The following is a 15,033-nucleotide window of genomic DNA, read 5'->3' on the forward strand; positions in this document are numbered from 1 at the left end:
GAAAAGGCGATTTTAACAAATTTGACATCACATGAAATAACAGTATCCTGATTTATTTTCTTCATATTTTGCATGTTTTGAAAAGATAAACTTTTTAAAAACTAGTATGTACCTACTAGGTGGAATTTAAAAGAAAAATCTACAATTCAAAATTGATACTTTAAGACGAAAGAGCATAAGTAAGGAGTCAAAATAATGTTATGTGGATCGTTATCGAGACAAGACCATATCCGCGAATTCGCAGGTGCGTAATCGAATTTAACAACATACATCTTATTCTTAGCCTGGATTTTGAGAAGTCGTATTGTCATTTGGCATATAGTCAAGCTGATTATAAGGTGCAAATTCGAAGTTCAGGTATAATTATTACCCGTGGTTTTAGAAAATTCTGAAAACGCCTATTGGTACCATGCTATCCGTTATACATCTTTGTCTTTCTTATGGAAAATACCATGAACCCTGGACCACACGTTTTTCCCCCAATTCATAAAGGGAATGATGCATCCGATCTTAATAACTATCGAGGAATTGATGAGAGCCAAATTTGGTTTACCAAAAAAAAAAAAAAAAAAAAAAAAAAAAAAAAAATAACACGACCATCTGACCATATGTTCATTCTAAAAACTATTATAAATAAGTATTGTAATACAAAAGAAGGTAGAATGTTTGCCTGCTTTGTTGATTTCCAGAAGGCTTTTGATACTGGCATTCTCCCAGGGAAGTAAAACTTAAGCTATTGAATATAGTTAGAGTATGGTAAGAGATCTCTTTAGAACTAAAGTTGGAGTAAAATAGGGAGACAATTTTAGTCCGAATTTGTTTAAATTTTTTATAAATGAACTTCCTGATTGTGTTAAAAGTTCCCCTGATCCAGCTGTTGTTTATTCACGACCAGCCTATTCTTTACTATACATATGCTGATGATCTTGCCATTTTTTCAACTTCAGCAAAAAAATGTAGATCAGGCTTATCCTAAGATTCCTTCAGAAAGACTACGCATTGAATTTTGTAAACATTTACTTGGTGTTACCAAAAGAGAAACACATTTTGCCAATCTTTCTTAGCTCGGTAGATTCACTCTGTATTTTGTCATTGCAAAGTCTATGATCAGATACTGGCACAGGCTTGACAATTTGGGATCATCTTTCCACTACTAGAGGAGGCATATTTAGAGTCAAAATTTCTACACGAGTTAAAAAAAAATTCCTTCACAGTATGGATCCTTAAACTTCTTTCTAAGGAATATGGGGGTCAGCAATTCACATTGTTTACTATGTGCTGATGATAATGTATTTTTTTAAATTTCAGCAAAAGGACTTCAGCAAACAGTATTCATACATAGCTTGTAGCCAGGGTAATATTTAAAATATAGATCTTTATTCTTCAACTCAGCGTGCTGGTCTTTTAAATCTGAGTACATTCATACAATATAAACATATAACATAAATATTATTTTCAACCTGCATATGTATGTGATAGTTGCCGCAGTACATTTAGTTCTACCTTGTAATATTATCTTAGCTACAAGGCTGGCTATTAACTACTAATATTTGATCTTACTCTTAAATTCAAAGCGTGTATCATTGTAAAATATATACCTGCATATATGTATGTAATATTTGCCGCAGTACATTTAGTTCTACCTTGTAATATTATCCTGTCTACAAACTACTGATATTTGATCTTACTCTTAAATTCAACGCGTGTAGCATTGTAAAATATCTCAACCTTATTCATACTTTTTAGGTTAAAACACTGTTCATTGCGACACCATGGATTAAGTTTTTATTCTGAACCAATACTTAGAACAATTATCAATAATATACCGCAATATCGTCATGCAATCGATAAAAAATAAAGACAACACGATAAAAACACCAGGCATTTGTGGATTTTCATTAATCATGATTCACCAAAAGCCGAATATTTGAAAGCCAATGGTTTATAAAAGCTGCAATAGCTGATTAAAAATTAAAGAAGATTGTTCAAAATTGTACGGTCAATAATTTCATCTGCCGACATGATTGCAGGAAGTAAAGAGTCGTAAATAAAAAAAAATCTGAAAGCAAATATTCAACAATTTTATGCCTTAACGTACAGTAAAAATATATTAATACTCAACCCTAACATATTATTTGGCTTAATGCGAGTTGATTAGTTTTCACTGTTTCTCCTAAATGATCATGGTCGTTTGGAACATATCAAAAATGTATGATTGATATTTCTTTAACTTAATTTCTGCATACCATTATCAGAGTAACAAATGAAATAATATTTTTTTGTAGTAAACTTTATATAACAACTGAGTTTATTAACATGGTTATGCATGAGCACAGTACTTTTAAAATAGCTTGATAAAAGTTCGTCTAAATACTTGAGTTACGGTCATCTTTCAAAGTTACGACCATCTTGTGTCGGTTACGACCATCATCCAAATTACTACAGTTGACATTACGACCATCACAAGTTAAAGTTACGACCATCATTCTCGAATTTTTGAATGACTATTTTACGAAAATTAGAATGATTTTATGTGTCAAATTTGGTTTCAATAAGAATGCACTCACGATATGTGTATATGAGACAAGCCGTTTGACTCAAATGAACCTTTTACTGCACGAAAATCGGAAAAGAAAAACTTATCCCTAGAGTTGTCTCCCATATTCAGATGGTCGTAACTTTTAGTTAGTTACGACCATCCGCTTACCACCAGTGAATCAAAAACTACCTTGACCAAAAATTTAACCTGAAACTTGCACTATTATTTTCTATGTTCAGTGGACCATGAAATTGGGGTCAAAAGTCTAATTTGACAATTAAATTAGAAAGATCATATCATAGCGACATGTGTACTTAGTTATTGCCAAATTAGAGTTTTGACCCCAATTTCACGGTCTACTGAACACAGAAAATGATAATGCGAGTGGGGCATCCGTGTACTATAGACACATTCTTGTTTCTTTTAAAAAAATTAAAAGGTAGAAATCAGCATTCAGAATTTTATCGACTTAAGGAAAAAAACATAACCCCTCGTAGAATTCCCTAAGAGATAAATAAATATCCGTTAATAAGTTTTCCTGAAATTTTATGCAGTGTTGAAGGTCGTACTGTGACCTTGGACGCTTATTTTTCATTCAAAAGGTCATTTGACTATGAAAATTATTTTGACTTAAAAAGCAACCACAAAAACACTTGTTAACAAAATACAGACTCAGCAATCACTGTTTAAGAATAGAAACTGGCAGACATGAACGAATTACAAATGTATGTGGTAAATATGAAATATTACCTCGACATGAGAGGATATGTTTCTAGTGACGTTTCGCACGGTATTCGGTCTATGTTTCATTTGACCATTTCTTGATGCATAAGTATGACAAAAACAAATCAAATCTACGCATTATTGAATAGTAACTTGTCTTGATTTTTCATTTGAATCGAAATTAAATAAAACCTGATTTTAATAAATTTAATGTTATGTCCCATTATATGATTAAACAATGATTTTGCCAGTGTTTGCCGTATTTTCCGTGTAAGACGTAACAACAAGCGCCAACCATTAAACAAATAAACGAAGAAAAAAATACTAACTACTGAATGGATTTCGATAAAATTTGTACAGATGGGATATGATAAAATTATTATGATCATATTTATTATGTTAAACGGTCACGATAAATATCCTGTCAGTTCGCAATCTAGCAGCCATTTTCGAAATTCCATATAGCTGTAAGTTATGAAAATTCGAGTACACAAAAATGAAAGCTAAGTTATAGTTATTGACCAAACAAGTCGGTATATGTCATTTAATCTGCACAGCACAAGATGACCCAATAACCCGAACGACGTAGGAGTTCGGGTTATTGGGTCATCTCGTGCTGTGCAGATTAAATTACATATACCGATTTGATTGGCCAATAACTGTTTTAACACATGACGCAATCAATTTAGTAATACGTGAACGTTTTAGAAATGTGGACGTTATTCTGCAATCAACGGGTCCTAGGAAAGTTTCTTGTATGGTAAAGAAAGGGGGAAATACGACTTAGGTAAGTTTCAAATTAATCTTTTTTTTATATTTAGACTCATACTAAAATAGCGCTTTAATGGTATATGCTTTTTAATCGTTTCCGTTAATTTATTCCCAATTTTTATTTAATTGGTGACGATTAAGACTTTGATAAAAATTGTGTACTTTCAAATCGGTGTATGAAAAAAAACCATACCTGCAAGGGTTGTTGAGTTTAAATAAGATTAATTGCTTTTGAATTTCCTTTCCTCAATGATATGCTTAAAAGAACCGAGGAAGATGTTGTATTACCTAAATTTAAAATGTTAAATAAACAGAAAATACGTTTCTCTTTCAAAACCTTTTACTCCCCGCAACCCGTTTATGTCCCAGCTTAGATAAAAAAAAATAAAGGAATGAGAAACCTATCTTTTTACCTATTTTGAAACTACGATAATTGTACGAAGTTCAACTTTGTCGTAATTTCAAGGCAGATGGCGGATTCGGGAGTTGGGGCAAACGGGTCGTTTACCCTTTGATTGGACAAAGTACGGTGTTTAAGCTTAAAATCTTTAACATTTTCTTTAGGTACCTTTGCTGTGCATTATCAAGATTATAGCAGAGTAAGAACAAAGAGATTTTACTCTTGCCATGTGTTAACACTTCAATATTATAATATTTTCATATAAATAATAGAAAAGGTTCGCCACCTCTACATAAAAATGTGATTTTATTGAATTTTACAAAAATATTTTCATTTTTAACATAGCTTCTCCTATTTTTTTTCCAGTATTTTCCGTGTCTCCCGTAAATGTTACCACGTCCAAATTGAACGATTTTTGCACGGAACGTGAATATAACGTTATAATATATAATTGTATTTCCCATTTACTAAAAGTGTAGCATGTTGTCTCTTAAGCATTTGACACGTTCTGTGTGATGATATTATTTTGGGAGATATTTTTTGAATAATTATTTAAATCAACAAGAAACTTTGACTTCCATCAAAATTTTTAGGCCATTTTCTGATCGTAAAAGCGTCGGATAAATAAAAGTATCATGCAAAAGATTAGGTATTTTTAATGCAAAAGAATTGCATTTTAAACCAAGTGACACAGAAATTAACAACTGTAGGTCACTGTACGGCCTTCAACAATGAGCAAAGCCCATACCGCATAGACAGCTCTAAAAGCATGATTCAAACATGATTTTTTTTATATGATCCAGCGATTTTCATGTGTTAATTTACATGTAAATTTATCAAAATATTACTCTAAATTTTCGGATGAATATATATGTAGCACAAGCTTTAAACATGCCGAAGCTTTCGTTTTTGAATTCTAGTAACATAGATGCGTCTGCTAGTACGATTGTATATGTTGTATACACTAAAAGTCATTTCCACGCATCCGACAAACAGACGCATTTGAAATTACTGAGTTATATTTTAAGGACTGTAGATCACTTTTTAATTTTAAATAAAATCAACAATTCTAAACTGCCGTTTTCATTTCAAAAATCTGAGGATGAAACTAAAATTATAGATCAAGCAAACAGAGGATAAATAGTAGCTGTTGCTGCGATTGACCTGAACAAGGATTATTTTTCATTATAATCTTCTTGAAAGATACATATTTGAGATGTAGATAATACGAATAAAAAGACCTGAAATTATTCACGAACTGGTACAGTAGTTAAAAAACTAGTTGAAGGTGGCTAAATAACATTTATATTCTTGAAGCACAAAAAGCTTTGGTACTGACTGTTTCCAATCGAAATAAATGCCTAGTCCTAGATACTTGTGATGACGGAATTCTGAGAATCATAGAGGATGTGCATTTTGCAACAATTGACATGCTTGGGCGGTGACAAATATTTGAAATATACACTTTCATTATGTTAAGAATATGATGTCAAATATATATACTAGTAATCAGTCATGTTAACATGCTGTTTTTTTTTTTAAATAAATAGTTAAACATCAAAATGCAAGCCGTTTTTTTTTTAAACCTGCAAACCTTTGACGTTTGGTACAGAAGTAGGTTGAAATAATAGAAAACGACGTCGACTAACGTTACCATTACTAAACCGAGCACCGTGAGTAACGTCATTGTAATTCAAATTGTTATTGAAAATGAAATGCATTTTCCGGCTTCTGGAATGCCCTTTTTACAATAACCTCAGAAGAGATATGACTGATTATATAAAAAAAAATACCCCAGTTTAGATAATTTAAACAGAAAAGATCTTTTTTCATGGATCATGATTAATGAAGATAGCAGATTTTTATCTATTTCATGTGCATACCTCGATAAAGGCCTGCAACTTAGAAAATCAGAAAATTAGTTAACTTAAATACTCTAATAGACATAAAAATTATCTCCCCTTGACCACTGATCCTTTCCTCATGCATTTGAATTATTATTTTATGTTTCTTTAATCACTCTGTAATGTTTATATCATGTTTTAATTAATGTTATGCTCTTAATGGGCCCTTTAATTTGGAAAATAAAAATAAAAATTGTATTGTATAGCGGTTAACTTCTGTATCATTTTGGTCTCTTTGGCAATCATTTCACAGTCGGCTTTTTTTTATACCAAATTAATCGCAATAATAAAATTGTGAGAGAAAAAAACCTTTAAAAAAGAACTAAACAAGGAGGGTGCACTACTTTGTCGATATGTGTGCAAAACTTTCTGTGAAGTTTCACAGATTTGGATTAAAACAGTAGAAAAAAAAATCGATGCCGTTTATAGCTTGCTGTTCTGTGTGAGCCTAGGCTCCGTGTTTAAGACCGTACTGTACCTTAGCTTTTAATGGGTTACTTTTATAAATTGTGACTCGGATAGAGAGTTGTCTCATTGGGCACCCATACCACATCTTCCTATATCTATTACATACCAATTTGTCAATTAAAAAAAGTTATTTCGAAGTTGTGAATAAATTATGAATCTGAAGGTTACCTGATATTTTATGATTGCTTTATATATACTAAGATATGTTACAGTCTTATTGGAATTCGCATCAAATTTCAAAATAATTGATTAGTAGAGAATTATTTCAGATTGATTTATTCTTATATTTGAGGGTAAAAAGGGATTTATCACCCCTTTTCCGTTTTCATCAGCGTCAAATGATCCTATTTTCATTTTTATCGTCACTCACCTCATCATATTCTGAGTAAGCGCTGGCGTCAAAAGGATTTGTTTGCGTTAACGTTATTTTTTTATTTTGATTTTTTTTTGGCTTACCCATTTAATCCCTTGTATGCTGTCACGTTATACATGGCTATAAAGTCTTATAAAGAATTACATTGAACACTGTGGCACGATAGCCTCAATTTTATTGTCAACAAAAATTGCAATTCGAATTGTAGATGTGGAATTTCTTATCTGTCGTGTTGACTTTATCAGTACCATCATTTGGTAAGTACTTAAGTTACCAATTGCATGTTAAGAATATAAAAAAAAAAAGAAGACGTGGTATGAATGTCAATGATAAGATACCAAATGACAATGAAATTAACAACTATAATAGGTCATCGGTCTTCAACAATGACCAATTCAAGAACTTTACTTTATGAGTCACATTTGGTTTAATGATCTTTTCAAAAGAATCGTGTTTTACTCGTTTTGATGCCGTTGCTGACATTTGTTGGGAATAGTTAAATGTATGCATTAAAGTGGAAGGGGTCTTCGGTTCTTTATTTTTTAGACAATTTTCTCTTTTGTTTGTTCTTTTGCCCATTATTTTTCTCAATTCTTTACTTTCTTGGTTCGTTTTACTAATTTTTTTTTATAATCATGTGTTTATCCTTTATTATCTATAGTGTAGATTGCCCTTTATTCTCTATTATGTAAATTCCCATCCATACCCCTATGGTTGACTTTGAAAGCAACTCCTGCATTGTTTGAAGATTGTTAAACTGGTAACTTAGTTCGAAATACGTTTTACACCGAGGACAAAAAAATATAATTAATCGTGCTTTCTCAACTCTCTCCAGGAATATCAAATGGTCGTCCCTTGTCATATATTATTAACATATATTTGTTCAATAAATTTTAGTAAATCACTGTGCATAGAAGGGAAAATAATGTTTTGAGTGACTAAACAAGAATAAGGGAGCTGCCATTTGAATTTAATGGGGAGATGGTGGTGGGGCTAGGATAAAATTTGAAAAAAACAGACAGGAGTTTCAAGTATTACAAAAAGCAGGATTGGACAGTTTACCCCCCCAAAAAACAGGATGACAATTTAGAGATTGCACCTAAAAAAGATGCAGGATAACATTTTTTCATCCTAGCCCCCTTTCAGAAATCAAATGGTAGCTCTCTTTATAAGTCAAACTGTGAATGAACATTCTGCCACCCACCGTGCGAGGGCTGTATAGCCAGTCAAGGTGGTTTAAAACTTACATCCAGGAATAAACATTCCTTTCCATCTCTCCCCAGTGAAATTAAATAGGCACCCCCTTATAATAATTTTGGTTAGTGTACATTGACCTCATCGTACGCTTAGGAACCTATTGCTCGGAGGTTGTTTATGTGGTTCATATAGGTATTTCTCGCTTCTCGATTTTTAAATAGATAAGACCGTTGGTTTTCCTGTTTGAATGGTTTTACACTAGTCATTTGTGGGGCCCTTATATCTTGCTGTTCGGTTTGAGCCAAGGCTCCGTGTTTTGACCTATAATAATAATCGTTATTGCACAATTACACCCATAAGGGTCAAGCAATACAAACAAACAAATATACATTTTAAATACAATGCAATACAATGAAATACAATACAATTTAATAAATTTAATAGAACATATTTTAAAAGTATAATGGTTTATTTTTTTAAATTGTGACATAGATGGTGTGTCTCATTGCAATTTTTACCACATCTTCTTATTTCTATATAATTTATATTTGGTAGTTATTGGAACTTATGACAAACAACATTTCACCTTTTACAATGTGGAAAAAAACTTTACAGACGCCAAGCAAATATGCGAAAATTCAGGAATGCGAATGTTAAAAATAGAAACCCTACAAGAAAATGATTACGTCATCAATTTAACCAATGCTGGACGTGAAATTGGAAACGGGTGAGTATTGGGGGAAAATTGTATGTGTTCTAACCAAAGAGGGAAACAAGAAGTTTCGTATAATCATTACGTATTTGACAAGAACCGTCAACGTACCCCGTATCATGCCAACAACTGGTTTTAGAAAAAATATCTGTTTAACTGGCAACACTAAACTGATTGATTGGTGTTTAACGCCACTTTCAACACTAATATGCTATGTCGTGCACTGTAAATATACCTGACGCCTGACGCGTCCGGACGCGTTCAAAAGGATAAGGTTCAGTAAGACCCCTTTTTGGCCCCAAAATAGAGCAGTTTTACAAAATTGTGAAAATGTAATCTTTTAGCTATTTAGTGGAAAGAAGAATGCTTCTGCTATATAAATATGGGCTGTTATCGACAATATAATGCATATATATCGGGTACTAGCATCATAAAGTCATGCTAAATTACTGAAATCTTCACAATATCAGCATTTTAGTTAAATTTTAAACGGTTTCCGTCTTAAATGAAAGTGGCCGCATTCGTGTTCATTCATAATATTGAGATGTAAGTTGTAGTTGGTGATAATACATAACATATATAAAGGTTGAGGATGAACACGGATGCGGCCCCTTTCATTTTTGACAAAAACCAACAGAAAAGTGACGTTTTTTGGCATATTTGATAGATTTTTCATATTTAAACTTATATCGGAGCGTTTGTAATGACTAAATCAGTTAAATTTTTTCACATAAACTAATTGAATCAATTGAAATAGACACGTAAGTGATTAAAAAGTGTCCAAAATCTTCCGATAGATGAACCTGAAATTTGAGGCCAAAATTGGTCCTTACCGGACCTACTCCTTTGTACACCGAATGTTCAATATTTTAACATCATATGTTAATGCTTAGAGACGTGTTCAAAGTTTTAACGTTCGTGTTAAAAATATTAACATGTGTGTTCAGACACAGTGTACACAGCCAGGTGTTCAAATTCTGATCTAACAAAGAAGATAGTTGTTTGTCCGATTTTCTATCCTTCTAATAGGCAAATTTACAAAGAAATTCATTAAAAAATATGAATGTTTACGCAGGATGATGATCTTGTGAATTTTTGACTAATAATTTAGTAATTGTGAAATATTAAACTTTCAATCTGGCATATATGTATAGTTTATGAACTTATTTTATTATTATTACTAGTTTTACTTAAAAGTGACATAATTATGCATATCAATGAGGCCTGTTATGATAATATCGTAGTAAATATATGTCGATGTTTATCTTATTTCATGATCCGCATTTTCATCATCCAACTTGAAAGACTGTCGCCATGTACTTTCAGTAAAAAAATAGCTATTCGAACACACCTACTCTGTTTTTGTGATTCATTAGATAGGTATTTCACTTGACCCATATATTTCATTTTTTAGTACTGTGATTTTTTTTTATGTTATAAAGTCAACCTGTAGCTTTGATATATAAAAAGGATAGAATCTGAAGCGAGACGATGTATGAAATATTCTTGCTTTATATGATAGCAAGACAAAATATTCAACTCAAACACGCCCTAACATAAAAAGGTGCACTCGATTTTCTGTTTTCGATATACAATTGTTACCCATTTTTTGGAATTTTTTCTTGAGTCACATCATGGAAGGGCAGACACGAAAATTACTGAACTAATAGATTGATATGTTTTCCGTCCGTGGTAAATTTTTAAAAGAAATCGGAGGTTATGCATTTTCTACATCCAACTTGAAAGATACCCATGTCGTCGACTTGATATCTAATTGTTCTGCTTAACTATGTACTAAATAAATTGAAAACTTATGCAAATGGTGTTTTTAAAATAAAACACTTCTTAATTGACAAGACAATTGTAATTTGGTTTGTTTCTATTAACTTTTAAAATTTTTGTCACTATTTTAACCGGGTTTCCGACTGGGTACTTCAGAGACTAGTCATTTCAGGACTAGGTGTCTCAGAGACTGGGTGCCTCAGAACTAGGTGTTTCATGAATCTAGGATTTTTGAAGCTTGTTATATAATTGTTTGTCAAATCAGTTGAGACATCGGAGACATTAAAAGGATCAAGGATAAATTGAGGTTATAGTTTTCAGACTACTTTTTGATACAAAGTTATTCGTGTAAACAGTGTTATAATATTTCTTTATTAAGTTTCAAAGTTTAAAAGTTGGTCTTGTAGTTTTTAAGAAAAGCCTCAAAGTTGTAGTTAGTTTTTTGAGTTAATTAAAAGATTAATATTGGAGCATGTTAGATTCTGTGAAAACGGATACAAACATACGAGTCGCATATATAGTTCATAAGCCAAACACGTTACAATTGCACCTGCCCCGTGTGGGATTGGAACTCACAACATCAGTGTTGACAGGATAGTGATATAGAAGTAAAACTACTTAGACCATTCGGTCATCAAGGCCCCAAACAAAACCATGAAAACATGAGAGGCTGTTTATAGTTATCAAAGGTACCATTATTATAATTTAGTACGCCAGACGCGCATTTCGTCTACATAAGACTCATCAGTGACCGTCTCATATTAAAAAATATTATACAGCCAAAAAAGTTCAAAGTTGAAGAGCATTGAGGATCGCATGTGGTGAACAAATTAAAATAAAGGATAGATCAAATAAAGCAAAGATGATAATTAGCTGTTGACGTATAACGAATAAAGAAGAATGTGAGGAAGAAAAAAGAAGAGGAAGTGGCCTTGTTAAATATATTTAATACAAATACGAAATTGAAGGCATCCCTCCCGCTATTTTTTTTAAACTTTATATATGATAATCATTTTTTGATTTCAGAGATTTTCATGTTTGGATTGGTCTACGTAAAGATGAATATGGAACGGTAAAATGGACAGATGATTCAACACCGACTTGGACTAAATACTCAAGCGACAACGTTTGGAGAGAGGAAGTTGACCTGAATTGCTATGCATTAGACGCTCAGCATGGGAACTGGGACAAAAATACGTGTACTGATCGATTGGGGTTTGTGTGTGAAATGGACATAGGTAAACATAATTACAATCTCTAAAATAAAGTTACATAGATAATTTCCGATCTGTTTCAGTTAAATGCTTAAAATCATTGAAGCAGCTGGACTTTTACAACTCCATAACTGATTTAAAGAGTGATCTCCCTGAACAAAGGTTTACCCCCTTAAATTACAGATCTTGAGTCCACGCTTTACTTAAATGTTAGCGAAACGTAGATACAGGGTCTGGTTGGGTTAACATAATAGAGATTAACGGGCCTTCAATTAATTACATGTACAAGATATTGGCCAAAATGATATAGTCGATTGACAAATTAACCTACAATAAAAAGAATACCAAAGAATCGATAATTTGGTACCACTAAAAATAAAAGAATGGAGAAAATGTTTATTATAAATAAAGATTGTATGAACAGTTTTACGTTGTATCCCATCGGATTTAAACAGTCACGGAATTTAACATATATGTTCCTGAATAAACATATACTAATCTCGTCAAAACTATGTCAAAATAATTTGGAACAAGACATTGAGATCTGCATGTAAAAGTAACCACACTGAGATTTAAAAACTTTAAAACACTCACCGAGAATCAGAAATTCTATAATACGATTTAAAAAGAACACACACCAGTTCACGTCTGATTGTGTTGCTATTTTCAATAACTAATTTGTTGTCGACAGGGCAATGCACTTTTGAACACAGACCTCAAGGTAGAGGTTGTAGCAGTGACCGACTAATGTTATTAGAGGATGTACACACACGTGAAATTAGCCAAACAGAATGTCTGATGGTGTGTCTCAATGAAGACAATGTAAACGACATTGAATGCTGGGCGGCTGCTCATATGCCAGAACATGAGGGAGACGATTGCTGGTTGTTTTTCACCAAAGCTACGGATTATTGTGTACAGAATGAGGCTAACTATGCTGGCGTTTCTTTGTTCATCAAGACATGTTTTCAAGGCAAGTTTTTGTTATTTATTTGCAAATAAACGAATATGGTATTGTACGGTGCTATGGTATGAATTGTACACACGAGTTTTTTTATTCATAATAGGTAACAGTACGAACTCCAACAGGAACTAGGAGGATAGCATGTGACCTAGAGGAGGTACTGTAAGCACGTCCGGTAACGGGTTCCACGTGTAGCTTACTCATGGAAATAAAAAAAAAAATCGGTGATTAACGTTAATGATAAAAGCCAGTAATATTTATATCTCAATGAATATTTGTAGATAAAATGTGACTGATTTATCGGTATGGTTTAAATGTGACTGATTTATCGGTATGGTTTAAAAGTGACTGATTTATCGGTATGGTTTAAATGTGACTGATTTATCGGCATGGTTTAAAAGTGACTGATTTATCGGTATGGTTTAAAAGTGACTGATTTATCGGTATGGTTCAAATGTGACTGATTTATCGGTATGGTTTAAACGTGACTGATTTATCGGTATGGTTTAAATGTGACTGATTTATCGGTATGGTTTAAATGTGACTGATTTATCGGTATGGTTTTGACAAATTATGATCCTCAAATCTTAAATTCATGAAACTATTTCCGTCTGACGTATTTTAAAAAAATCGGAATTTATTTGTTATGTATACATTGTTTTTTTTTATTTGTGTATCAAAAAAATAATTTAATTTCAATTTCGTAACTTTTTGACATAGATTATAGTCACTCTAACCACTTTGATAACACGTTCAGCTCTTCTCTTTTCCTTATTGTTTTATTTTGGATTTTCAGGAAATATCAGTGCAACACAAGCAGAAGCCCAAACAGAGGGTATGATGTAGATTAATTTATTTTATTTCCTTATATTTTCATAATTTAACAGTCATTTTATTCAATTCGTTTTAATTCAAATCTTTATGGCCATACCACTATATATTATATGACAGGCGCAAATAGAATGTTGTGGGTTTTAACAAATTTGCTGGCGCCAGGCACTCCCGGCCCTAACATTGGTCAGTGGTGTTGCAGTACAACATAAGAACAGGCTATTATAAATGAAAGGGCTTAATTCTTCAGACCGATAAAGCACAGAATAAACAAGAATGTGTATGTTCCAGACCATATGAGTATTTGGACCGTACGCATACGGTCCGAACCGTATACGTATACTCGTATGGTCCGACCATACGCGTACGGTCGGACCATGAGTATACGTGTGTGGTCCAGTACGAGCTGATTATACATGTTATTGGATCATATGGGTTAAATCTAAACAGTCTGTCTGAAATTATTGCAACTATTACTCTTAGAATGTATGATTTTAATGATTTGTATGTTATATCTATTTACTACAAGTGTATGCAATCTGTAACTGTTTTATATCTTTTAATCAATGTCTATACAATTGTGTTTATATGTTGTATGTTTGCTTTTTTCTCGTATCATTATTTCAATTTTTTTTTACTTGGATTGTTTACATGTATATGAGGGCCTCAGGGAAGATTAGTAATTGTAACTAACTGTGTTTACCCTCTTTAAATAAAGAATTTATTATTATTATTATATTATTATTATTATTGAAGACATCAATTATGTTCTCTACTATGTTCACATGTATGCAGGAAGTTTTCTTTGTTTTCAGGAAATGTTCATATGATTTAGATTTTTTGTATTTTTTATATTACAGAGGAAATTACTACAAAAGCAGACGAACCAATAAGTATTATAAATTTATAATTTTTATTCGCCTTTTTGCTCTTACTTTCTGCATTTTTAAAAATGTTATGTCTATGTCCATAAGAAACAGCTATATATACCACCACCTTTCTGAAAATTTCGGGTCCGCACTGGACTGTATTTGTTCTTAAATATACATGGTTTGAAATATAAATATGAAAGTTAATTAATTTTATCCAGTTTTTTGTGTGTTAATATACAGTTGTAATAGGTTGTGACATGTTTTTATTAAAAGTTCCCTGTAA

At 32.2% G+C, this 15,033-nt stretch overlaps 1 protein-coding gene across 1 annotated transcript; it reads left to right on the top strand.

Annotated features, from left to right (window-relative positions):
- Positions 1–12,546: 12,546 nt before the first annotated feature.
- LOC143057179 (uncharacterized) lies at positions 12,547–14,832 on the top strand. The gene is made up of 3 exons (XM_076230435.1): positions 12,547–13,056; positions 13,844–13,882; positions 14,739–14,832. The coding sequence occupies exons 1-3, from the start codon at positions 12,831–12,833 to the stop codon at positions 14,786–14,788; spliced, it is 315 nt and encodes a 104-aa protein (XP_076086550.1). The 5' UTR covers positions 12,547–12,830; the 3' UTR covers positions 14,789–14,832.
- The last annotated feature ends 201 nt before the right edge of the window (positions 14,833–15,033 follow it).

Source organism: Mytilus galloprovincialis, chromosome 13 (genome assembly GCF_965363235.1).
Source record: "Mytilus galloprovincialis chromosome 13, xbMytGall1.hap1.1, whole genome shotgun sequence".
Classification (NCBI taxonomy): Eukaryota; Metazoa; Mollusca; class Bivalvia; order Mytilida; family Mytilidae; genus Mytilus; species Mytilus galloprovincialis.

Coding starts and splice junctions, on each gene's coding strand:
- LOC143057179 (XM_076230435.1), top strand. CDS start 12,831: ATGTTATTAGAGGATGTACACACACGTGAAATTAGCCAAACAGAATGT. Junction 13,057..13,843: donor CATCAAGACATGTTTTCAAG/GCAAGTTTTTGT, acceptor TTGGATTTTCAG/GAAATATCAGTGCAACACAA. Junction 13,883..14,738: donor AGCAGAAGCCCAAACAGAGG/GTATGATGTAGA, acceptor TTTATATTACAG/AGGAAATTACTACAAAAGCA.